At 39.4% G+C, this 27,578-nt stretch overlaps 1 protein-coding gene across 1 annotated transcript in view; it reads left to right on the top strand.

The window, feature by feature from the left end:
- Positions 1 to 27,578, top strand: part of SLIT3 (slit guidance ligand 3) — an 806,608-nt gene that overhangs the window by 520,149 nt on the left and 258,881 nt on the right. Inside the window, exon 9 of the mRNA XM_048861176.2 lies at positions 20,195 to 20,336. Coding sequence (XP_048717133.1) covers positions 20,195 to 20,336 — 142 coding nt within the window. The remainder of the gene's footprint in view (positions 1 to 20,194; positions 20,337 to 27,578) is intronic.

Genomic DNA, 27,578 nt, shown 5'->3' with positions numbered 1-27,578 from the left:
AGACGAGACAGACTACAACAGGTCATGGTGAAGGGGAGGAGTGAGGAGGAGAAAAAAAAAGTGGGTAAGGAAATTGCCCTTGACAGAGCCTCATTTTACAAGGGAAGTTATAAAAAAAAAGTAAATAACTCAACAACTGGTGCTTCCAGAAATACAGTACTGTGCAGTGAAACAAAAGGAGATGTTTAAATCAATAGAGCTAAGGTATAACTGGACTGTGAGGAACCTGCCAGAATAAATAGTGTTCTGTATTAGCCATGCTGTCCCAAAAGAGGAAAGGAAGTGCAGTTGAATGATGGGGAGATAGGATGACTAAGGAGTCCTCTCTGGTTCCCTATTAGGTAACTCTCTTAAGGGTAGCCTGTTTTTTATTTAAAAAACAAAACAAACAAAACCACACACAACAAAAAAGCCTTCAGCTATGTAGTCCTGAGAACGCATTCCTTAGCACCCAATTGTAAATGATGTGTGGTGAAATGGAAATCTACAAGAGTTCATCACGGGAAGATTTAGCACAGAATCCTGTTTACTGTCCACTTGTTTAAAAAAAAAAAAAGACCAATCCATGTGCACAGTTTGCTGAAGATGCCCCTGATTTATACATTCTAAAGAGCATCTTAAACCTTGGCCCCACTGTTTCACATGTCAACTTCTCTTCCCTGAATTTACAGACTAGTTTAGTCATTGTTTGACTATGAATTTACTGGATCTTAATATAGAGCAACTTCAGATCAGACCGGTACAAGATGATGGTGCTGTGCAAGCCTTGTCTCACTGTGAATGTACTTTATATAATGATATGAACAACAGTAACAAGCCCTAAAGTGGTGCTAAAAGGCTTCTGTGTTTCATAGTGACAAACTTAGTGCTGGAATACAATGTGCTGCACCATTGTGTTTCAGTATATATTCAGGGTTTCAGACAGAACTGCTTTATAGCAATGGGCATATACTGAGTGAGATCTTTACATTTCTTCATTTTTTTTGACCACCATATTACGGACTTTGTCAGGATTCTAGATCAAAGCTTGGTATTGATAATTTCAAACTTTAAAGTTGGGGGCTGGGGGTGGTGCACATGGGGTGGAATTCAAGTAAAAAAGGTCATTTATTTGAACTAGGGAAAATGACTTCAGACTGGTACAGAACACTACCCAAAAACACATTTTTTCATTTCATAGCAAATTTTAAAACTTGAATTAATGAGAATTTAAGGGTCCAACTAAATACTGAATCCTCCATAACAGGGAATGTTTGGAAAACTGAAGAACAAAGAGATGCAATGAGTCACCCAAACTCTCATAGCAAAACTGGAACAAGAACCCAGGTTGTGACATGCCATATCTAGCGCCTGGCATGAAGCACCATGCTACCTTTCTGGCATGGTAAATGCGTATAGTAAGAGAGATGGGCAAGATGCATAAATTCAGAATAAAAGAGCTTGAAGGACTAAGCTTTCAAGCAGGCCTCTCAATTTGCGTACCTGAATTTTACACATGCTAGTTGAATGCTTTGGGCACATTGGGATTTGTTCGTGTAAATGGGTGGTTGGCTCAGGCACGTGTGTGTGTGGAAGATTTGTGTGCAGCAACCTGAAGGCTGGCTTGCAAATATAGCTCAAACGATGTCTAATCGGCTCTGTAGTACTGAGGACAGCAGAGAAACCTAATTTATATGATCCTGAACAGTGCTGGCTTTAGGTGACAAAAATAATTTGGCATCCTGTCTTACCATTGTGGGCCGGGCAGCTTTCCGCATAGTTAACTAGCCCTCTCTTCATCTATCATGAGCCTTCTCTCTGACTGTTAACATAACTTGTCCACTCTTAGTATAACGGTCTTCTCTTCTGCAGCTGCTTCTGTCGGAACTCTGTCTTAATGCTTGAATTAATCTGCAAACACATCTTTTCCCCTGTGAAACTGCTTTATTTAACTCTGCAACACATTTTGAGATAGAGTTGGCATGCAAGGCACCATACTAAATAGGGTGATTATGCCAATCGATGAAGTACAAATAGTATGACACATTTCTCCTATCTTCCTCCACCACAACTCTCCAACTCCCAACCACATTATGGAAACAAAGAGTAACAAGACACCAAGAAAAGACTTGTCTGTCAGCTGAAATATCAGCTTTGCTTTGATGCAAGGGGACTGTTTATTTTCATATTCTTCTTGGTATCAGGGAAGCAGTTACGGGAGGTGCTTGTTGGTACCTATTTGAGCCTTCCAATCTCTGCTTTAGGTGAAAACCAGATCCCAAGCAATGTTTAGATGTTACACTGTTAAATTATTTTCTCTCTAGCCCCTTAAGGTAGCTGTTCTGTTTCATCTCCCTAAGTCCCCTGACTTAATTCTTACATGAATTTGAGTTGTGGCTCTTTGGTTTTTTTCTCCTACCTGATTTTTGCTCATTCAAGGTGAGTTTAATCTACATACTGATCAGCTACATTGAGTCACAAAGCCTTTTGTCACTCGCTTTAATGCCTTGCAGTCTCAAGCGGTGAGTTTATGAAGCCATACAGTCAGCAAGCAACTGCCTTGATCTTGTCAGTGTCTTGTGGGTGACCGCTTAATATCCCCATTTTAGATCACAATTTGATTTTTTTTCAAAATATTTTAATAAACCATCCTTAAGTTCTGGAGTTTTTTAAAGTGCATATGTCAAGGTTCCTCCCCCACTCTGAACTCTAGGGTACAGATGTGGGGACCTGCATGAAAAACCTCCTAAGCTTATCTTTACCAGCTTAGGTCAAAACTTCCCCAAGGTACAAAGTATTCCACCCGTTGTCCTTGGACTGGCCGCTACCACCACCAAACTAATACTGGTTACTGGGGAAGAGCTGTTTGGACGCGTCTTTCCCCCCAAAATACTTCCCAAAACCTTGCACCCCACTTCCTGGACAAGGTTTGGTAAAAAGCCTCACCAATTTGCCTAGGTGACTACAGACCCAGACCCTTGGATCTTAAGAACAATGAACAATCCTCCCAACACTTGCACCCCCCCTTTCCTGGGAAATGTTGGATAAAAAGCCTCACCAATTTGCATAGGTGACCACAGACCCAAACCCTTGGATCTGAGAACAATGAAAAAGCATTCAGTTTCTTACAAGAAGACTTTTAATAAAAATAGAAGTAAATAGAAATGAAGAAATCCCCCCTGTAAAATCAGGATGGTAGATATCTTACAGGGTAATTAGATTCAAAAACATAGAGAACCCCTCTAGGCAAAACCTTAAGTTACAAAAAAGATACACAGACAGAAATAGTTATTCTATTCAGCACAATTCTTTTCTCAGCCATTTAAAGAAATCATAATCTAACACATACCTAGCTAGATTACTTACTAAAAGTTCTAAGACTCCATTCCTGGTCTATCCCCGGCAGAAACCAGCATATAGACAGACACAGACCCTTTGTTTCTCTCCCTCCTCCCAGCTTTTGAAAGTATCTTGTCTCCTCATTGGTCATTTTGGTCAGGTGCCAGCGAGGTTACCTTTAGCTTCTTAACCCTTTACAGGTGAGAGGAGCTTTCCCCTGGCCAGGAGGGATTTCAAAGGGGTTTACCCTTCCCTTTATATTTATGACAGCATATATGAGGAGAATGAGGAAAGAGACTCAGGAGAAATAAAGTAATATTCATTCAAACTAAACAGTTGAGTGTAAAGCAGTTCCATTATAAGAAAATTGAGCCTATCGTACGATACTGTAATGAACTGGCTAGTATGCTTGTCCCCGTTGCTTCTTGAAGGTCTGAGTGGCCATGGCACGCGGCATAGTGATGACCCTGAACTCCAAGGTTGACACTGGTTTGTTACAATATTATAACAAAAATGTTTACCAGTCACTTGGGATACTTCACAGTGGGCACCATTTAAAGAAATAAAAGGAGGGTAAGAACCAGAGGTATAGGTTTCCAGGGGAGAAATATAAAAGGTGTTGTTTTTTAATGTAAGTGGTACTACCAGTATATAAAATCTCCTTCAATTCATAGCTGATTTTTTTACTTATTTCTTTCAATGCACTCTCCAAAAGGAAATGTAGCAATACATAAATTTAAACATTTAATTTTTGAACTGCTTCCTATAGGACAGATTTTCTTTAATGAGCAATGACATTGGAGTTTGAAAGTGGGGAACTTGGTTACCTAAATAATTTTATTTTTCCATTAAGTGGGGGGGGGGCGGTTTCTGCTTCCTGTTCCTTACCCTCTATTCACACACAGCCAAATTTTCCTCTCACATACTTGCAGCAGTATAAATCAGTGGTAATTCAGTTGAAGTTAATTTGAGTTACACCAGACTAAAACTGGAGTGAGAGGAGAATCAGTCCCAGAGTGTCAAACTTCCAATCTGTTCTGACTAATGCAGCTGACAGTGATTTTAAGGAAACATGGAATTGATTCAAATCTAATTTGGGAATCTAAAGTTCCGGATTCCTATGATAAAACTCTGTGTGAGGTGTAATACGGAGGGTAATGCAGTATCTCTATCCCATTACTGCCTCTTACCACAACACCAAGAGCCAGAAAGGAAAGGTTGTTTGGTGGTTATTAAGAAGAGATCTAGCAGTGCTAAAATCATAGCCATTAATCTCTGGCCAGGGCTTCTAGAATCACTAGACTGATTTAATCATTTTTTTTTACTTCATGGAATGTTGTTAAGGAGAAAAACAACAATGAAAAACTAATATAAATAAACACTCCATAGGCTAGATATCATGATAGAACATTCAAAAAATGCCACGAGAAAAGCAGGGGAAAATACTCTGCTTATATTTCATTTATAGAATATAAATATATAGAATCATCTGCTACTTACAGCATGTTATCTGGAGGTACTGATAACTGGTAAAAGTGGTAAACCCCTGAAAAAAAGAAGGAATGTAGATTAAAGACAAATAAAGAGAAGAAGGAGATGAGTGGGGCATCTTATCGAGTGATGCACTTAATTATGCAGGCCTTGCTTCTACTGAGCAGCAACAATAATTTCTGAGGGAGCGGGGAAGATTTTGTCTTCTTCCCCCACCACTGGTTGATCTCAATTCCTGCAGGGATGCGGTGAGCAATGCCCCCTACAACTGTCCAGATTTTAATGGTCATGGGAATCAGGGTTTTTTCTTGTTTTTTTGGATGTGGTTTTGTGTGTGTGTTTGGTTGGTTGGTTGGTTTGCAAAGCTTCAGTTCAGGCTGGTTTGCTATCCTCAGTTTACCACTAAATACCAGATCTCAGTATTTTTATCATTTGCCAACTTTTTATCAACTTAACTATTTTCTCCAACTTTTGCCCGTTTGTATGTGAGTGACTTGTGGGTTACATTAGCCAATAATATCGTTTTTGGTCTCTGAGATAGGGTTTTAGCCCCTTTGAGAGCCCCAAGAGTACTAGTAAACATTCTTACACCAGATTCTGGGCAAAACTGCAGGACTTAACACTGTGTTTTTTCAGTTCTCTTAAAGCCTTTTGAGAAAATCAGGATCTGAATCTATTCTTGGTGCCCTTCAGTAACATTTCAAAAGGATTTTCAGCTCCTACTAAACAACTCTTGTCATCAGCAACTTTAACTGAGATCTAGTTTTAAGAAACATTTCAGTGGGTACTATTCTTTCCCAATGGGGCCTTATTTTAGAGGGCCTACCTTTAGGAGAGTTAAAGTAGCGTGTTTTGGGGATGCTTGCAGTACTGCTGTCTACACTGAACTTTTCCTCTGGTTAAATGGAGGGCTTCTGTTTCTGGGGCTGTCAGACTCATATTTTTGTGAATGCTAATCCCTCACACAAAAATTAAGCAACCACCCAGAACTAGTAAAAAGTAAAAGCCACAAAGATAAATTGGGTGGATGCGTGTGTGTGTGTGTCAGCATTCTTGAACCTTTTATCATACACCAACACACTTTCAAATACTTAACAGATCAGTAGAGGGTGTTCTTGTTTAGACCTTCTAAAGCATCCCTATTTGCATTCTTATTGCTAATTTTAACAACAGTTGCAGACACACTGTTTTAGAATAAGAAGTCCTGGTTGTGGTTGACCCAGGATGATGATGGAGACTTTTTAAGTTGGGGACTGTGGGGAGACATCACTGGCAAAACCGGGTGTTGATGTGGGGAAGACTTATTTAGCAGGTAGGTAAAATGCTAAATCAGCCAAAACTTCAGACGTGTCAGGTAAACAAACCAGCCCGGCCCGACCCGCCAGGGGCTTTCCCTGAACAAGCGGCGACTCTAGTTTGAGAACCACTGTCCTACTAGAGAAACATATCAGTGCTTATCAAGTAGCTTTCAAATGTCAGTCCCAATGGCCCCCTCGTCTGTTATAAAGGTGACCTGTTTGTTTCAGCTTGTTGTTTTAGCAAGAACATCTTTATCTAGATGATACACTGACATCTGTAGAATAGTCAGCAATCCATTCTGTTACTGCTTAGCCCAAGACTTAGTGAGACCCTGTGTGATAATGCTAAGTTGGGAATCTAGAGTAAAAGGGAGAACTGCAAGATTTCATCTTTGACTTCTAGCCTGAATCAGGATCAGTGCTATAGGTAGGCCACACAGGCAAAGGCCAAAGTGCCTAATTTTTAGGGGAGACTGTTGGGACTGCTCTGCCCAGGTAGCACCACTGGGTAGCAGCAGCCTTGGGCACTAAAGTACTATCACCAGTCCTGGCCTGAATAATTAATTCCCTGTACATTCATGACAGCAGAGTCCTGCCTCTTCTCTGCTGTGGAGGACATTGCACTATATAGTGTGAAACAATAGAAATATTTACTCTAAATACAGCAAAGCCGGTTTCTGTTCAAGAAAGTCAATGTAATCCACAATTGGCTGGCCAAGCTCAGCTTTTGAATGTGCTCACAAGAAGCTAATTGTGAGCCCCATGCATACATCAAGGGCTAAATTTGGTCCAAAGTAGCTCCCATTACTAGCTCTGTTACTACGATTTCTCTGGAGATCATGATTGAAACTTGTCCTTAAACTATAGTCAGATTATGTGGAACGGAGCAGCATCAGAGTACTCCCTCTTATTTATTTCTCTCTGCTTGTTATGTTCACTGATTTTGCCATGGATTTTTTCCCCTTAAGCGGAATTCTGTAAAAGTAGTGTTATTGCTTGTTTAATGATTCTGGATTGAACTATAATCATACAGGAAGTCAGCTTTTGAGCCATTACTCCAAGAGTGCTAATGTAATTACATTTTTGTCTTGGTGTCTAAGCCTAATGGCTTGTTTTATTACTAATACACTAATAGTATTTCAGTATACAGTGAAAGTGCTACATTTACTTGTGTTCATGGAATGCCATTCTGAAGCTGTAGTTCACTTCCAGTAATATTGCTGAGTAGGGAAGAATGAAATTGGACTTCAAACTCTTGTAAGCATTTGACTTAAGCACATGGGTAGCCTCTTCATTTTTATCTCCTTGACTCCCTTGAATTGACAATCCATTTTCTGCTTGCCATTTGTGTCCTCTGCTGCTTATTTAGAAACCTGTATCTATGCTGTTTAGCAATGCATATGAAATTAGGGAAAATACGTGAAAATTCCAATGCATGTGTGACTGACACACACTGAGTTACAGGGAATCTGTGTCCGCTCTCTCTGAATTTAAATTAGCTTTAAAACTCAAATGGTATTATTGGGACTCGTTTTACTGCTGCCTTTGGTTGAAGTATAGAATGATGCTTGTAGGAAATTGGTGATGTCATAGACTTCTCACTTGGTATGAGCCAAATCCTGCCACCCTGACTCATTCAAATAGTTGCATTGTCTTTAATGGGATTACTCAACACTGATTCCACTGAGAATTCCAGGAACAAGATATGCCCGTTTAAGGCCCTCATCCAGTAGCAGTACCTCCTTTGGACTTGTGTTGTGTTGGAAGGGTACAACAACCCAGACTTATGCAGCACAGGGCAGAATGCTGGAAGTGTAACACTCACAGAAGAGTAAATGCCCCACTTGGCTCATGGATGCTCATAAGGAACTGTCTGTCTGTACTCTCTCTCAGCCAGAAGAGTGCATGCAAGCAAAGCTCAGAATAGTTAAGTTGTAGAAGAGGCAGACTTTGTGAAAGTGATGGATTTTCACAGAAATTCCCAACTGGGTAAGTAGGAGGGAAAAGCCAAGAGTCAAGAAATTGAGAAGACACCCCGTCCGTGTTCATGATGAATGGCTCACCCAGTTCTGTCTGTTTCGCTCTGTACATGGAGACATTTCACCATTAGGAAGCAGTGGCCATTCAAAACGAGCAGCATAGTTGTTTTAGGAAAGCAAAGCGAGACAAATTTATTCATTTCAAACTTAGTTAAAATTGTAATACAGATCACGTAGTTGTATTTAACCCAGATACCAGGACTGATATCCCAAACCTTGTGAAAAATACCTTAGAGCCATTTAATTACTCACAAGTGGTCAAGGATCACATTTTCATAATGGATCCAAGCATTTGTTGCACCAATGTACCATTTTGTTTATTAATCAATAACTTTGCATCCACCAAACTTACAATTATTTTAAACCTGTCATAGCTCTTTACCCAGTAAATTCATCTTGTCAGGTTTATATTCAAGCTAGCAGAACCTCTGAAAAAACAAGAAGCATTTTGTAGGTTTCTGTTAAAACAATTGGTTAGGTGAAGCAGGACTAAACTGAAACCTACTTCTGTGTTTAATTAACACGCCGTAACTGGACGTCAGTAGGAATGAGATTTGGTTTATTTATTCATTTCAGAACTTAATTTAAATGCCCCTGGCATTTAAATCATTCATTTATAATCTACAACTGTTCTGTTCTAATTGCAATTTCAGTCTATTGCCTGCTCTTAAAAGGCTAGAAGCCAATGAAATATTTAATTTGAAAACAGGAATTAACTTTTCTCAGTAAACTCCAAGGTCCTAAGTCTCCTCTCTCTCCCTCCATAACCTATGGACTTTGATTCTAAAACAAAATGCTGCAATTTAGCATACAAAATACCGAACACTAAAATGATTAGAACTGCCATTCTGTTTCTTGAGAGACAGATGAGAACTGTCCTTTTTGTCAGCCTGATGACTGATCCAACTGTGCGTATTTTGGTAAGAAGGGTATTGAGATTTATCTATCTATTTATAGAAAGAGATAGCTGTAGATATAGATATATATAAAAGAATGAAGTGAGTTCTATTATCCATAAAGTTAAATATGCAATTAACTTGGAGAAGCAGAGCTGCAGTATCTCTCTGAGTTGTAGGTAGTAGTGAGAATCCCAGTCATATGGTGACCCCTTCTTGGGGTGCCTTCTTGTGTCAGGCTGGGGCATGACTGGGGCACCTCCCTCAGTTTCTCCTTTCTTCTGGAGTAGGCAGTAACGCCACATAAGGTTTCAGAGTATAAATAGCCATTTGTGGGGTTAATTTATTACAAAAAAATCCCAGAACCATAATTCAAATCTCCACAGCATCATCCAAATAATACATTCAGTTTTTCAAGTTCCAGCAATTCATCAGCACCCGAAGCACAGCTCAGGAGTCTCTCGCCATGCTGCAGCTCTCCATTACAGCTCTGCAGTCTCCAATACAGCTCCAGTATTTCTCACCAAGCTCCAGCTCCCAGTTACTTCTCTGGCGTTTCTCATGCCTCACCCCAACCCCTCTAGCTGAGATGTTTCTTTGCCCTTTTTCTTTCCTGTATCGTTCCAGATCTTACCCAGAGATATCAATGAGTTCCCCGCCATCATTCCCCAGCCTTCAGCTCTCCAGCTCAGAGAGCCAGTAGGCATCTCCTTCTGCTGCAGTCAGCCTTCAGCCACCACCCCACACCTCTGCCCCAGCCTTTTTTGGCCCTGCCACTCTGGGCTTGGGAAGTTTATAGGTGGCCCTCCCCCCAACTACCTTCCTGCTTTCTGCTTTCACCAGCCTGGTCTGGCTCCACTGCTCACTAAGGAGTTCTCACTTCCCCTCCCTCAGAGTCATCCCTTCCCTGAAGCTCTCAGCCCAGCTCTACTCTTCTTCTGAGCTTTCTCCCTCTCTGGACTTCAGGTTCTGAACTCTCTTACCCTTGGGCTGCTTCCCATTTATAACTCCGAGGGTAGCTCTGCCCTCCTCATTACACCAAACTAGAGAACACCTGGACTGGAACAGGAAAGCTGGGCCCGACAGTACTTTGGGGGTGAGCTAACATGTTATAGCTCTGTATGCCATGGTCATGTGTTTTGGTAACTCTCACCTGGTATGTAGCTTACCAAACTATTAGCTGCCACAAGCAGTAGAGCTCTTAAGATGTTAAGAGTAACAAGAAGGGTTTCTACAGCTAAGTTAGCAACAAGAAGAAGGTCAAGGAAAGTGTGGGCCCCTTACTGAATCAGGGAGGCAACCTAGTGACATAGGATGTGGAAAAAGCTAATGTAGTCAATGCTTTTTTTGCCTCTGTCTTCACAAACAAGGTCAGCTCCCAGACTACTGCACTAGGCAGCACAGTATGGAGAGGAGGTGACCAGCCCTTTGTGGAGAAAGAAGTGGTTCAGGACTATTTAGAAAAGCTGGACGAGCACAAGTCTTTGGGGCTGGATGCACTGCATCCAAGGGTGCTAAAGGAGTTGGCGGATGTGATTGCAGAGCCAAATTTGAAAACTCATGGTGATTGGGGGAGGTCCCAGATGACTGGAAAAAGGCTAATGTAGTGCCCATCTTTAAAAAAGGGAAGGAGGAGGATCTGGGGAATGACAAGCCAGTCAGTCTCAGCTCTGGAAAAATCATGGAGCAGGTCCTGAAGGAATCAGTTTTGAAGCACTCAGAGGAGAGGAAAGTGATCAGGAACAGTCAGCATGGATTCACCAAGGGCAAGTCATGCCTGACTAACCTAATTACCTTCTATGACGAGATAACTGGCTCTGTGGATGAGGGGGAAAGCAGTGGATGTGTTATTCCTTGACTTTAGCAAAGCTTTTGATATGGTCTCCCACAGTATTCTTCCCAGCAAGTTAAAGTAGTATGGACTGGATGAATGGACTATAAGGTGGATAGAAAGCTGGCTAGATTGTCGGGCTCAACGGGTAATGATCAATGGCTCCATGTCTAGTTGGCAGCTGGTATCAAGCGGAGTGCCCCAAGGGTCAGTCCTTGGGCTGGTTTTGTTCAATATCTTCATTAATGATCTGGAGGATGGTGTGGATTGCACCCTCAGCAAGTTTGCAGATGACACTAAACTGGGAGGAGTGGTAGATACACTGGAGGGTAGGGATAGGATACAGAGGGACCTAGACAAATTAGAGGATTGGGCCAAAAGAAATCTGATGAGGTTCAACAAGGACAAGTGCAGAGTCCTGCACTAAGGATGGAAGAATCCCATGCACCACTACAGACTAGGGACCGAGAGGCTAGGCAGCAGTTCTGCAGAAAAGGACCTAGGGGTTTCACTGGACGAGAAGCTGGATATGAGTCAACAGTGTGCCCTTGTTGCCAAGAAGGCTAACAGCATTTTGGGCTTTATAACTAGGAATACTGCCAGCAGATCGAGGGACGTGAGGCATTGGTGAGGCCTCATCTGGAGTACCGTGTCTAGTTTTGCGCCCCACACTACAAGAAGGATGTGGAAAAATTGAAAAGAGTCCAGTGAAGGGCAACAAGAATGATTAGGGGACTGGAACACATGACTTATGAGGAGAGGCTGAGGGAACTGGGATTGTTTAGTCTGCAGAAGAGAAGAATGAGGGGGGATTTGATAGCTGCTTTCAACTACGTGAGAGGTAGTTCCAGAGAGGATGGTTCTAGACTATTCTCAGTGGTGGAAGAGGACAGGACAAGGAGTAATGGTCTCAAGTTGCAGTGGGGGAGGTTTAGGTTGGATATTAGGAAAAACTTTTTCACTAGGAGGGTGACGAAGCACTGGAATGTGTTACCAAGGGAGGTGGTGGAATCTCCTTCCTTAGAGGTTTTTAAGGTCAGGCTTGACAAAGCCCTGGCTGGGATGATTTAGTTGGGGATTGGTCCTGCTTTGAGCAGGGGGTTGGACTAGATGACCTCCTGAGGTCCCTTCCAACCCTGATATTCTATGCTTCTATGATTCTAAAATATATTCTCTTGGGAGGTTCTTTTTTTTGGGGGGGGGGGACTAGGGTAGCCACAGAAAGCTGGGAAATTCAATGCTTGATCTGAACATCCCTTAGTTTGATGGTGATCTGAACTAGGGGTTTGGTGAATAATTATAAAGATAAATGCCATGTGTGAAAATCAGATCCAGATCTGGATTTCTAGTTGTCAAGGTTCCTCCCCCACTCTGAACTCTAGGGTACAGATGTGGGGACCTGCATGAAAAAACCCCCTAAGCTTATCTTTACCAGCTTAGGTCAAAACTTCCCCAAGGTACAAAATATTACACCCGTTATCCTTGGAATGGCCGCTACCACCACCAAACTAATACTGGTTACTGGGGAAGAGCTGTTTGGACGCGTCTTTCCCCCCAAAATACTTCCCAAAACCTTGCACCCCACTTCCCAGACAAGGTTTGGTAAAAAGCCTCACCAATTTGCCTAGGTGACTACAGACCCAGACCCTTGGATCTTAAGAACAATGAACAATCCTCCCAACACTTGCACCCCCCCTTTCCTGGGAAATGTTGGATAAAAAGCCTCACCAATTTGCATAGGTGACCAGACCCAAACCCTTGGATCTGAGAACAATGAAAAAGCATTCAGTTTTTACAAGAAGACTTTTAATAAAAAATAGAAGTAAATAGAAATAAAGAAATCCCCCCTGTAAAATCAGGATGGTAGATATCTTACAGGGTAATTAGATTCAAAAACATAGAGAACCCCTCTAGGCAAAACCTTAAGTTACAAAAAAGATGCACAGACAGAAATAGTTATTCTATTCAGCACAATGCTTTTCTCAGCCATTTAAAGGAATCATAATCTAACACATACCTAGCTAGATTACTTACTAAAAGTTCTAAGACTCCATTCCTGTTCTGTCTCTGGCAAGAGCAGCATACAGACAGACACAGACCCTTTGTTCCTCTCCCTCCTCCCAGCTTTTGAAAGTATCTTGTCTCCTCATTGGTCATTTTGGTCAGGTGCCAGCGAGGTTACCTTTAGCTTCTTAACCCTTTACAGGTGAGAGGAGCTTTCCCCTGGCCAGGAGGGATTTCAAAGGGGTTTACCCTTCCCTTTATATTTATGACACTAGTACTCTAGATTCTAGGGATATTTGGATTTGGACACTTGATTAGTCTTCTTTTTAGTATGGACCTATCTCATCTGGACCACCAGCAGTGAAGATTTCTGATTAAACTCAGTCTTCATGGTGTTTCATTGTCCTGTCAATACGCTTACACCCAAGATTCACATAGACCTGGCTGAAGTAAAAGTAACGCGAACCGTCGTTTAGGTGGAACTATTTAATCCAAATAATTTTTCATACTCTCTTTACAGTTTGATTAAAGAAACCCTAAGATCAGCAGATGAATGTTGACTGAAATGGTGGTGGAATGTGTAATACAAAGATTAATAAAATTCTGCTGCATATAAAGCAACGTTTGTCTTCTGCCAAAAATAAATAAAAAAACCCAAAACAAAATACAAAAAAAAACCCAACCCCACTCACTTGATTTAAATGATTCTGCAATTTATGCATGAAGTCTTTTTGCTCCAATAAGGTGCTCTGAAAACCGACCGTCAAGATCTGCTGCCACTCATTTAAAAAATGAAGAGCTTATTGACTACAAGAGACCTATAATAGATTTAGATACATGATCAAAAGATAGTCTCACAAAACAGCACAAAAATGTGTGCTGCAACGGGCTATTGGTCTTAAAAACACGATACAGAGTATATTAAGCCAAACATAGAATAATGATATTATGTTTACATTTTTTTTTCTAGTTTCTGGGGGTATTTTTAATTGAATGGGGAAAATTAAACATTGCTATCAAGTATCTAGAATATGGTGGGGGAGGGGGCATGCACAGCCATCCTCCTTCTCTTGCATTTTCATTTATTTGGACATTTTTCTCCCTAATGAAAACTTCTGTATTCTGTATACTTAAAACCATGATAGTGGATTTTTCCTCTCCACTTCTCTGTTACATTTGTACCGAGAATAAAGGCACGGCATCACTTTCCCTCTATTTCGTGTCCAGGTAACTCTGTGGTGGGTTAATCTCCATCTAGCCAGAAAACTCTGCTTTGTGCTTCTCAGAAAAGTTCCTCACTTCCTGTGGAAACTTGCTTTGTGGTCCCAATCCATACCCATTGAAGTCAATGGAAGGACTCCCCTTTGTTTTCAGTAGATGTGCAATGAGGACATTTGAATGGAGTGGATCTGAAAGGCTTCATAGAGAACTGAGAGAAAAAGATCCCTTGTTGTTAGTTCTCTGAATCTTTACTTTCACAGCTCACTGGCCAGCAGGAATAGTGATAGGAAGTAGCTGCAAGCTTCCCACGCAGAAAAACTTATACCAGAAATCTTCATGATAGTAAGCTGTAATAGGAAAATTAATTAGCACTTTTATTATTGTTGTGGCTTACTTTCCAAGCTGAGAAGGATTGTGCTTCTGGCTTAACTCTAGCCCCTCATCCTTCCCTAAATGACCCCCTGTTATGTAGATCACCTGGTATGATGTCCTGTTGTGGAATACTGTGTCATACAAAATGATGCATTGAGCTCTGCTGAAGCTTTCTAGGAGATATTGAAGTCAGCTAACTTGTATGTAGTCAATTAAATGCACTATGAGATAAAGACACTTGAACACCAACTGGCAATACAAGTACAGATTTTCTGACACCACACTCAAATGAAAAGGGCGTATACTTCTCCTCACATAAACCACAGTGATATATTACAAGGCATATCAGTGCAAACAGCATTCCCCCCAACCCTCACTACAAGTCCATTCAGAAAGCATACCAGACTTGAATGTTGAAATGTTTGCAGAAAATTTGACCTAACTACCAACTTGTTTTTTCTTCATATGGAGCAAACATTTCTCTGAAGTTCTTTTTCTTAATGTGTACGCTTCTGCCTGTCTCTGAAGACTATCAATTACTGCCTCCTATTTTCATGGTCTTGGGTCTGTTTTGGAACATCACAATCAGTGTGGATAGAAAACAAGAAAGGAGAAGAATAGAGTGTGATAGAGTGAATTTTCAGTGTTGAAACATTTTGTTCTGATGGAAAAATAGCTAAGACCTTTGACCCACTATAAAACAAGTAAAAGGAGCTCAGGAAACCTTTAATATGCAAAAGAGATACAGAAATTTATGGGGACACTCAGATATTTTTAGGACACACTTTTAGAGCCTGATGCTTTGCTGGTGTAACTTGGCATAGCTCCATTTACTTTAGAGGAGTTACATTGATTCACAATAGAAGAGGATCATCCCATGTTTTTAAACCAGAAGAAGGGCCAAAGAGGCGTGAACTCTTGTCCTGTCTGGTCTTAAATTTAGATGGTAAACTCTTTGGGACAGGAACCATCTCTAACTATATGTTTAGATATAATAGTACAATGAGGCCCCAATGTGTTTGAGGTGTTTAGATGTTACTGCAATATAAATAGTTTATTATACACAAAAACTATGTTAAAAGAATATTATTAAGGTTGCAAAGTCAAGCACTCAGAATTTAGGATATGCCAGAATTAAGGTTGCCTGTGCAACCTTAATTCAGCCCTCTTTTGCATGTGCATATGGCACATTCTTTAATTACAGGATCATATGCTACTTTTTCCACAGGACCCCTTTCTCCTTTATTGCACAGAATGCACCTGCTCAGGGGATGAATCAGGACTGTGTAGGAGACTTTGTAAGACCTCTGACTGTCTCATTTGTTGCATAAGTTTATAGGTAGTGACTGAGGCAGGGAATTGTAGAAAGGGAAAAAGGATGATATCCCAGTTAAAGAACTGGAATATTTCCATGGATAATGGACTCTATCATAGCTTATATCACAGAGTTTCTGTGTGATGTTAGTCAAATCACTTAAACAAACTTTTCATGGGTGGACACTTGTTGTATGTTCCTCATTTTCTCGGTACTTGAGTTGGGACCCTTTGTCTGACTTACAGAAGTGTTGATTACTCACAGCAGCATCTGAAATCAATGGTGTCTTTGCTTTGAACGTAAAAAGGCAATATATTTTCTAAAAAAATCAGTCCAAGGCAGACACCTGTCATGCAAAACTTTATCCCAAATGATTAATGTTTGACAAAGTTATGAGCAACTGAAAACAGGGTTTTATAAAGTTCAAAGTCCAAAGTTCAGGCAACCTTAATAATAAGCAGTGCTATCTGCTCCACCAATAATGATAATATTCAAAAGTGAAAATTAAATTACAATTATGTAATTCTTTCATCTTAAATAGTCTGATGTGCAAGTAATACTCAGGAAAGGCTAGTTAAAAATTGTCACTGTTCCTTTAAAAAACGAAATGTGAGAAAATGTGAAATACACAGCTGTCTCAGAGGAAGTCTCTAAAATAAACCCTACTTTAATTCTGTTGGAATTGAAACCGCTATAAAAGTTGGATGAACACTTTTTTGACTCACTTTTAAGACTCCCATACCTCAAAGTGTAAGTCATTGTTGATATTCTCTCTCCTTCCCTATTTTCTGACGCTTCCTATCCTCATAATATTGACATATCAAAAGAGGGATGACCATCAGATGCAATCTATTTGAGCTAATGGAAATTCAAGCACACAGATACCAATTCTCAGTGGAAGCTCTGACATTTCTCAGACAGAAGGCATGAGTTTGCAGTAATTCTCTGTTCCTTTTGGATGTGTAAGGCCAATCACTAGCAGTTTTCATTTTGCAGCTATTGGAAACTGGATCTACATTTCAAAATCATGACATTTATAGCCATATCAACGTAAACATGTTTCTGATGTGGGATGATAAGGTGCAAGTTACTTACCCCATGCTATTTTTTTTATTCATCATTGAAATTAGGTGATGTTTGTGAGTAGTATGAAGAGGCTTAGGTATTTGCCTCCGTCTGAAATTTGGATAGTGGAGATGTTTGGAGCTGTCTTTCCGCGACTTGTGAACCCATCCAAATCTCACAAAACTTTCCAATATAATATTTATTTGCAATTAGCAGAGCTCTTAACCAGCAGTGTCTAGAAATTATTCTTTCCCAGATGCAAGAGAGCCTCCTGACCCCACTGGTCATTGAAATAATGTTTTGTTGTGTTAAGTGCTGTGTTTTGCAAGATAACTTTTCCAGTTATCTTTAGGTGTTTACACTGCATTCAAATTCTTTTCCCTACAGTGGGCATGTGGGTGTCTGTATATAAACGCATACATATAGGATTGCTGAAAGTTGTAGGCTGCGACACAGTGTTTAAGTTAAGAACATAAGAATGGCCATACTGGGTCAGACCAGAGGTCCATCTAGCCCAGTATCCTGTCTTTTGACAGTGGCCAATGCCAGGTGCCCCAGAGGGAATGAACGGAACAGGTAATCATCAAGCGATCCATCCCATCACCCATTCCCAGCTTCTGGCAAACAGAGGCTAGGGACACCATCCGTGTCCATCCGGGCTAATAGCCATTGCTGGACCTATCCTCCATGAACTTATCTAGTTCTTTTTTGAACTCTGTTATAGTCTTGGCCTTCACAACATCCTTTGGCAAAGAGATCCACAGACTGACTGTGCACTGTGTGAAAAATACTTCCCTTTCTTTGTTTTAAACCTGCTGCCTATTAATTTCATTTGGTGACCCCTAGTTCTTGTGTTATGAGAAGAAGTAAATAACACTTCCTTATTTGCTTTCTCCACACCATTCATGATTTTATAAACCTCTACCATATCCCCCCTTAGTCATCTCTTTTCCAAGCTGCAAAGTCCCAGTCTTATTAATCTCTACTCATATGGCAGCTGTTCCATACCACTAATAATTTTTATTGCTCTTTTCTGAACCTTTTACAATCCCAATATATCTTTTTTGAGATGGGGCAACCATATCTGCACACAGTCAAAGCCTTTCTGAAAATCTAAGTATACTATATCCACTGTACACGCCTTGTCTACATGCTTGTTAACACCCTCAAAGAATTCTAGTAGATTGTTGAAGCATGATTTCCCTTTACAAATACCATGTTGACTCTTCCTAAACAAATTATGTCCATCTATGTGTCAGACAATTTCGTTCTTCACCGCAGTTTCAACCAGTTTTCCCAATACTGAAGTCAGGTTTACCAGCCTGTAATTGCCGGGAACACCTCTGGAGCCCTTTTTAAAAATTGGTGTCACATTAGCTATCCTCCAGTTAGGAGGCTTTGCATATTTAAGGTCTTGCTGTTACCTGGATGGCATGAAGAGGTATGTCAAAGGAAGCAGGTTATAATAATGTCTGATATTTGATGAGAACAGAATTTTTCAGACCACCTTGACCATATTGCCAGCTACAGTTCCAATCTCTGGCTTAATATCATACATGTTTCTAATTAAACATAAATCTAAAGAATATAGAGTTTCATTTATGACTTTCCACATGTCATCTGTAATTTGTCATTTGAACACTAAGGAGTTTATTTAGTGTTTTATAACCAGAGGAATGGAATTTGTCTACTGAGCATGTTCTTCTGCTTTTCATCACTTTGTTAATATTTTGTCACTGCCTCTTTGTATCTCATCTAGGATTGGCCAGAAAATAAGAATTAGAAACTGAGCTTTTGACATATGGGTTCATTCCACATGAGAACCAATAGTTAGACCTTTCACATTTTTTCTTGAAAAAACATCAGAGAGAGAGAGAGTGAGACCTGCCCCTGAAAATAGCCAATAGCCCAGTAGTTAGGAATGAGAGAGACCAGGTTCAAGTCCCTATTCTTCCTGATTCAAAGCAGGGACTTGAACCCAGGTCTCCTACATCCCATGAAAGTGCTCTAACCACTGGGATAGTGGCAATTCTGGGGTGGGCCTCGTCCCGCTCCTCCGTCTCCTCCTCTGCCCCCCCCCAGCCCCAGTTTGGATCTGAGAAACTTTCCTGATGAAATATTTATCAAAACAAATATATTTCCATGAAAAGTTTCAGTTTCGATGGATTGGCATTTACTGATGGAAAAAGGTTCCATCAAAAATTGCCAATCAGCCTGGAGGAAGAAGCTGTTTTAATGAAGCCTATGACATTGTAACAGTTATTAGTAAGCTCTGTGCGTTTGGTTATAATGCCAAAAAATGTCTTCCATCTCTATGTAATTTTTGGAAGTTTGACCAAGACCTTTCGATCATTTGTAAAATTTGATAGGCATAAAAACTGTTTTCCACCACACAGATTTTCTCTTTGTGTGTATCTATATATATACACACACACCCACCAAGTTATGGACTTGGTGCTAAAATATGTTGTTTGTATGTGTGAATTGTAACATTTAGGTTAAAATTGGAGAAAGTGATAAACTTTTGGAAACTTTAATGAAAGTAAAATTAAACTTGCACTTAATGATTTGTTCAGAATGTATACATCTAGATGTCTCATCTATAAAGCCTGACTCATATGAGTAGTTTCCTTAGCTCCAGTGGGACTACTGGATTGAGTAAAGGTTTGCAGGACAGAGCTCTTAATTTTTATGAGTAATTTTTTCTCTCAATCGATTGCATTACTTCGCATTGTGAAAATTAGTGTACTATCCCCATCCTTTGTAGTTTAGTCAGTAATAAAATGGTTCCATCTCATAGCTAGTATGTGCAATCTCAAGAGTTTGCAAATTTCGTAGAAACTGGAGAAGCAAAGGCCTACTGGGTCAGCTAGCCTTTTCTAAGCCAATGCAGGATTGTTCCTTCATATACTGTATATTTTGAGCTCATTGTCCTGTCTTTACATAAATGACCCCAGAGATTGAGCTCTCATCATGTTCCTAACAAAATTATTCAGTACTCCAATAGACCTCATTATTTGGAAGTATTCCTGGATCTTCAGCCTTCTTTTTCCAAATTTAGATTCAAATAATAAATGGAAATATGTGGCCAATGTAAAAAAGGTCAGGGAGAACAATAAATTAATAAAATGGAGATGGTGTAATAGTAAAAATGGAAAAATATTCTGTGCATTTTCTCTGAAGTTGACACAATAATACATAAATTTTATCCAAAGGGATTACCATTTATTATGTAAATGGGAATTGAAAATTCACTGACTGCTGTATTTTTCATTGTTAAAATAATAAGTGATCAGTTTGCAAATCTAATCTTGATATTTTTGGTACTGTCTTTTCCTTCTCAGGTTCCCACTCTGAACCTCCATCCTGCAATGCTAATTCCATCACTTGCCCATCCGCTTGCACATGCAGCAACAACATTGTGGACTGTCGAGGCAAGGGCTTAACAGAAATTCCATCTAACCTACCAGAGGGCATTGTGGAAATGTAAGTGCCAGTGTCAACTTACTATTCTCATTCCAAATGTCATTCCAAATCTAGTGCACTTCACTCGTGGAAGGGAGCTGCAAGTTTTAACCATTTAAGATGATAACCATGGCCATTTGCCAGTCGCATTGCCATTATCCCACACATTATTCTATTTTAGGGCTTAATCCAGGTCTTAAATGCAAAATGAGATATTGTGCAACATACCCCTGCCCATCTGAGAACAGGATCAAATACTCATCAAATTCATTTCAATTTGTATTTTTAACCAAAATGGGGTATGGTCACTTTTATCTAGAGGTCAGGAATTGAAAACAGAGCAGCTCCTCTTTTACATTTTCCCTAACAGAGTTATTTTCACATGTCAACTTACCTTGGTGATTTCTCCCAAAATGATGGAAGTATCTCATGTTAGACAGGCAAAGTGAACCTGAGGTGGGGGGCGGGGGTCTTTTCTTTGCTAAAGTCTGACATTAGAACAGATTGTTCAGTTATTTGTTCTATATTTCATTTATCCCAAAACTTTTACACTTATCTCAACACTTTCTTGTATCATCATGTCATATACTGGTTTTCAGATGTACTTGTTTTTACTAGTTTTATCTGTTACAGCATTTCACAATCTACCACAGTCATGATTAGTGTGAAATAAAACAGAATTGCTTTTGATTGTTCCATAGGGAATGGCGAGCAATTATTTTCCTTCAGAGGTTGTTGTACTGAAGATAGTATCCCTCTTGCAACCAGCTTTAAGAGCCTTAACTTTATGGATTCAATCATATCCATACAGTTATTGTAACAATTCAGCTTTTCATCTCTGCAGAAATATTGCTAGACTGCAAGACTCTCTGGGACAAAGCTTAGCTGCTTCTCTCATTTCTGTGCTGGCCCATTGCAATTTAATATCTGACTCCCAGCAATTTGAGGGTTACAGTTTATCCAAAATGCTCTAACTATAGGTTTTGCTGGTGCTCTAATCTATATGTGCACTCCTCTGTCACTATATTGGTTATTCTTATAATTTAGGATTCAGCTCAAAATCTGTGTGGTTACTATCTCAGCACATTATAAAGTAGTTCATTATGCGTAATTTAATCAGTTTCCATGTTCTGTGTGGACTTTGCAACTCTCATATTGAAAAAGCTATTTTAAACATACAAGTTCATTGAACAAATTTGTTAGATGTAAACAATGCTGTAAAGTTATACTGCCCAGGATAACCTGGGCATGTAAATATATTCACTGGAAATGGAAAAATAGTAACATGCTTGATCACAATTCAAAAACTTGCTTCCCTTAAAAGTTCAGACATGTACAGTCTTCTGTTGGGATTACAGTGTCTTGTACTACATGCCAACTAGGAATCCAAAAAAATTAGAAATGTTCTACCCCTGAAAATTACAGTATAAATTATATCTGAAGTACTAAAAATTAGTCTTGAATTTGCATTCCAAACAATATATACCTTATAGGGATATGGATGTATATATGTAATGTTTTATAACATGATAGATTCAAGAACTGTAGGCATGAACATTTTAAATAATGATATGAAAGATTTGCTGAGGTAATAAGGATGCAGCTATGAGCATCTGTTTGGGAAGTTATATCAGAGTATATGGTTCTAGAGAGTGTGGAAACTACTAATTTCAGAGTGTTGGTGTGCAGAAATAATAGAGGAAGATGTTTTATGTAAAGTTTTATATTGAAGCTGACAGGTAGAGGGCACAGTTGAGTGATTATATGGGACCTGCTGCTGGAAGTTAGTGATCTGTAGGCGGAAGATATGTTCGTGATTTCCATTAATCTGAAAGCAACAGAGGGAACAAATGATATTAAGAAACATTTGAAAAGAAGGTATCAGTTGGAAGGATCACAGTATCTGAAACACCCTGAAGAATGTGTAAGTAGAAAACAATGAGAAGGGAAATAATAAGAATGGCCATTCTGGGTCAGACCAATGGTTCATCTAGCCCCATATCCTGTCTCTGACAGTGGCCAGTGCCATGTGCCCCCGGAGGGGAGAACAGAACAGGGTAGTTATTGAGTGATCCATGCCATATCTATCCCTTTCCTAATGGTTCCTAACATTCTATTAGCTTTTATGACTGCTGCTACACATTGAGCAGATGTTTTCAGAGAGCTGTAACATGAGGTCACCAAGATCTCTTTCTTGAGTGGTAACAGCAAATTTAGACCCCATCATTTTGTATGGATAATTGGGACTGTGTTTATAGATAAGTGTGCATTACTTTGCACCTATCAACACTGAATTGTATCAGGCATTTTGTTGCTCAGTCACCCGATTTTGTGAGATACATTTGTATGTAATTGTTTGTAGTCAGCTTTAAACTTAATTGCCTTGAGTAACTTTTGTATCATCTGAAAATTTTGCCACTTTACTCTTCACTCCCTTTACCAGATGATTTATGAATATGTTGAACAGTACTGGTTCCAGTACAGATCCTTGGGGCACCCCACTATTTACCTCTCTCCATTGTAAAAACTAATAATTTATTCCTACCTTTCTTTCAATCAGTTACTGAGTCATGAGATACTCTCATGGGATACTCTCTTATCCCATGATTGTTTACTTTGCTTAAGCGAAGAGGGAGACTTTCTATTCACACTTTTAAAATGTTAGCTCCTTTAGACTTTTTTAAAATTTGTAACTTTTTGATGTGCTTAGGGAATGATCAATTGTCAAGAGAGTGGGGGGTTAAAGGGGCATACCTTCGTTGTTTATATTTTATTTGAAGATAATCAAGTGGGAGTTCCTACACCAGTACTTGTTCTGTCTCTCTTGTGATGTAGTATTCTATGCTGGCACAGATGAACGATGATTCTTTGTGGGGAGGCAATGGGTCTGGTGAACTGGGTGGATTAGGGAGTTAAGATAACAGGTCTGGAGGTACTTATTATGATGCTCTAGAGAAGAATTGTAATTCCCATGGGTAGCAGAAGAATCCCCCAGAGAACTTCATATTATATTACTAGTTCTTTTGAGAATGTTCTGCACCAACCCATCATAATGTCTAACATGTATCACTGACATCTTGTTGGATGAAGCTGAAGGCCCAGTTTTGGCATGGTTGATTCTGGTCAAGATCTCCGTAATCTACTAACATCAAATGTAAAGAGATAGAGGGAATAATTTGTGATAGGTTCATCTTGCTTGATATGTATGTATGTGGACAACCTCAAAGAGGAGGGTTTTTTTAAGGCTCTGACCATTTCCTTTGCCCCAAGGAAAGGACCAGAGTTTATATTTCTATTTTTTTCCCTCTTAACAATAAACCAGTTTAGATGGAGCGTTCCGCAGTTGAAATATTCCAGGTGATGTCTATGTTCCTATTGCAGACCTCGTGCCTTATTTTCTTTGTGGGTGTCAGCATGAAACATCCGCTTTAATGAGCAGAAATATCTTCCTGGAAATGGACTTCTGGGGTTTTATCCAGAACACTGAAGACGAGACTATCACTGGGTCTGGTTGTGATAGTTCCTATATTTGAGTTACCCCAACTAAGTGGTCTGATAGGAAGGGCTATTTCATACCTCCATCAGCATCAAACCTTGGAGATTCATTAGTTGTTTAGATTTCTGTGGTTTCTGTAATGCTGCGAGCATATGTGAGATATACTCTTGCAACTGGGGTGTTGATCACCTTCCCATCAAGGCTCCATTTTCAGTAGTAAAGGCTACTGTCAACTTCCAGACCTGTATACTTTTTAATTCTTGTACCTGGAAGTTGCCATGGGTTGACTGATCTCCTGGGGATGAAGCAGCTAGAGTCATAGATTGGAGAGGAGCTTAATATGAAGTTGCCTGGAGTCTGATCTTATTCTTTGGCCATACATAGGTGTCTCAAATTGGGCATGCTAAGCTTTTAGATACTTTTAACCCCATTCACTCTGTGCCTCGGTTTCCCATCTGTAAAATCTCACATCTCACAACGGTGTTGTAAAAATATATTTGTGTTTGTGAAGCACTCAAAGACTATAGTGATGAGTGCCATAGAAAGGTCCATAAGGAAATTAAAAATTCTGTTTTAAGAGCAGGGCTTGAATAGTGTGCTGTAAATAAGGAATGGAGCCATATACTGTACAAGGGGAAAACAAAATATTGAATAACTGTACATGAAGTGAGCACTATCCATCCTGTGCAATGAATGACACACGGGTCCTCTGAAAAAAATAGTATGTGATTATGTAATTAAAGAATCATCATACTCCAGGTTTCAGAGTAACAGCCGTGTTAGTCTGTATTCGCAAAAAGAAAAGGAATACTTGTGGCACCTTAGAGACTAACCAATTTATTTGAGCATAAGCTTTCGTGAGCTACAGCTCACTTCATCGGATTCATACTGTGGAAAGTATAGAAGATCTTTTTATACACACAAAGCATGAAAAAATGGGTGTTTACCACTACAAAAGGTTTTCTCTCCCCCCACCCCACTCTCCTGCTGGTAACAGCTTATCTAAAGTGATCACTCTCCTTACAATGTGTATGATAATCAAGTTGGGCCACTTCCAGCACAAATCCAGGTTTTCTCTCCACCCCCCTCCCACCCCCCCACCCCCCAATAGGCACAGGCAACCTTAATTCTGGCATTTCCTAACTTTCAAAGGTTTGATTTTGCAACCTTCATGGTGTCCTCTTAATAGTGCTTTTTGGGTATAAATGAAAAATAGAATTGAGTATTAAAAACATGTATAAAGGGGAACAATTTTGGTGGAAGAATGTTAGGTCTCTTCCATCCTTCACATGTGATTCTATTGCAGATTACGAACCCCAGGATGATACCCAAATTTGTAACACCACCATGAGTCTCACTTCAGCAACCCAATGTACATACTCAGTATATTAACACCTTATTAAGCTGTACACTTGTAGTAGATTTATCCTTATATCTCATATTGAAAATTTTAAACCCATGCCTGCATTGGACTTAATTCACCAATATGTCACTCCAATTTTACCCTAGAATAACTCCACTGAAATGAATGGAGGCACAATTGCATAAAATCGGAGTAATGCAGAATTTAATCAAAGTTGATGTACCTGAATCAGAAATGGCTGAACATTGAAGTTTGGGGCTTTGATTTAGATGCTGATCTGAACCTTTTATATTGAGAAACCAGTTGGAAAAGCATCAGGGGTTTCTAGTTTCAGTCAGCTCAGTAATACAGTAAGAGCAACTGTTTTCACTAAGATTATGCTTTTGCACTTCCAGCACTAGCCAGTACAAGTAACTAGTCAGGTGTGCAAAATATTTGAGTTGAACCAAACTTTTTCAAACCTCAGAACAGAGTCTGGGATTGTTTCAAGTCCGATGTCTTTTAGTATCTGGTTTACCAAGACTTAATATTGATTTGTTTTATTGCTAACCAACATTGTTGGTTATGTAGAATATATACTTCATTTTGGTAAATAATGGCTTCTCATAGCTCTAGACAAATAAGAGATATTCACTTAACATTATGGAAATATCTGTTACTGCACTTCTAGATATTCATTATGTCCTCTGACTATCTAGGGAAAAGCAAACAATGCTGCTTTCCCTGAGAAAACAGCTTTAACTTTCTGTTCATTCTGCCTTTAGCAAATGTGCTTCTTTGCCAAACCATTACATTTTAGGGAATTGATTTTGTGAGAGGGAGTAGGAGGGCATCCCAGTGGGGACTGTTGCACAGTCGGTAGGACAGGCAACTCAATATCAAGGGTTCTTGGTTCTATTTCTGGGGCTCTTGCTGCTTCATTGATACCCTTTGGGGAAGTTCTTGTTGATCAGTTTACCCAGAGAATGTACTTCATAGGGGTGTTGAGACTTAAATAATTAATTCTAGGTGAAGCTTTTGTGATTGTAAGAATAAAGGTGTTCTAGAAGTTAAAAATATCCTTTCCATTGTCTTTTTTAAAACTGAAGTTTCTATGATGCATTTTACAAATTTGATTTTGCATATATTAAATTACACCAACAGAAACGTTTAAAATAGGAAGTGTGTGAAGCATATCTTATAGAATAAATCCATTATTTTCAGTCATTTACTGAATGACTGTACATAAGAACTTGGTCTGCACTGAAATTTGGCTTTAAACATCTCAACCTGGAGGCGAGTCTTTAGATTTTTTTTTTTTTCAAAATTAATTTCCTTTTAAATAAAAGCAACACCCATCAAATTTGGGGGCAGAGGAAAGATAGTTCAGCAATTCAAATTGTCCTTTCTCCTGAAGTTAATAATAGATTTTTCCCATCAGTTTTCCAATATATAATGTGTCTTAGACAAGTACAGTATTTCTGAACATACCTAATGACTGTTCCAATGGAGGCTCCCCAGGGTAGGAAAGCAGAGTTTCTCTACTCTATTTGAGTCATATAATACGATCTTCACTCACTGCTGTAAAGTGGCTCTGGACATCTTTACGTGTCAGTTTTGCCTACTGCTTTCAGATGTCACCGTAAACTGTCCCTGACTGCTTATGCTCACCATCAAGAAACAATTTCCTACTCTTTAGGGTTAAAACATGTACACGGAGAACTTTCCACTGAGAAAAAGGACATGAAAATTGCAGCTATTTTAGATGAACTGAACAATCAATGTAGAAGATGTAAATCAGTGATAAATGGTGGGAATAAAAACACTTTCATGTGCAGAGATGGGTTGAGGAGGACATGTAGTTTTGTTTTGTCTGGGTATTATCATGTACAGTTTGAATAGAAATGTTCAGGTTCTATTTAAATTGCTAGTAGGTAAATTCTGCTTTGTGTAGTATTTGCTAAACTCTCAAAGGGAAGAGAGTGAGGTAGATCAGTAATAAAATATTTACAGATTTGTTGAATGAGATGTTTGACATAGATGTTTCGGTATTAAAATAGGTACAAATAAGCAATCACTACACAAGATTTCAGCTGTGTATCTTAGATATTTACTTACTTTCTGATTTGTCAAATGTGACTATTGTCACCTCCAGTGACAAGAAGGTGCATTATATTTTTACTAAGTCTGATAATTGTACACATTTTTATGGTTGCTTCATCATTCTTTTTAGATTGTTCTGGCCAATTATAATTTTGACATTTGTAATAGGTAGCCGCATGCAGATGAATTTCACCAGGGCAAGCTGTGTAGGAGTTTGTAATCTTGGGAGTATTTTCTGAAGCTTCCTTTCAGCTCACCAGACACATAAATCTGGCTCTGTTAATAAAAAGGAATTTGTATGAACAATAAGGACAATAACACA

This window comes from Caretta caretta, chromosome 8 (genome assembly GCF_965140235.1).
Source record: "Caretta caretta isolate rCarCar2 chromosome 8, rCarCar1.hap1, whole genome shotgun sequence".
NCBI classification, from domain to species: Eukaryota; Metazoa; Chordata; order Testudines; family Cheloniidae; genus Caretta; species Caretta caretta.
Note: the sequence above shows the minus strand (reverse complement) of the source record. Positions and strands in the feature narration are given on the sequence as shown.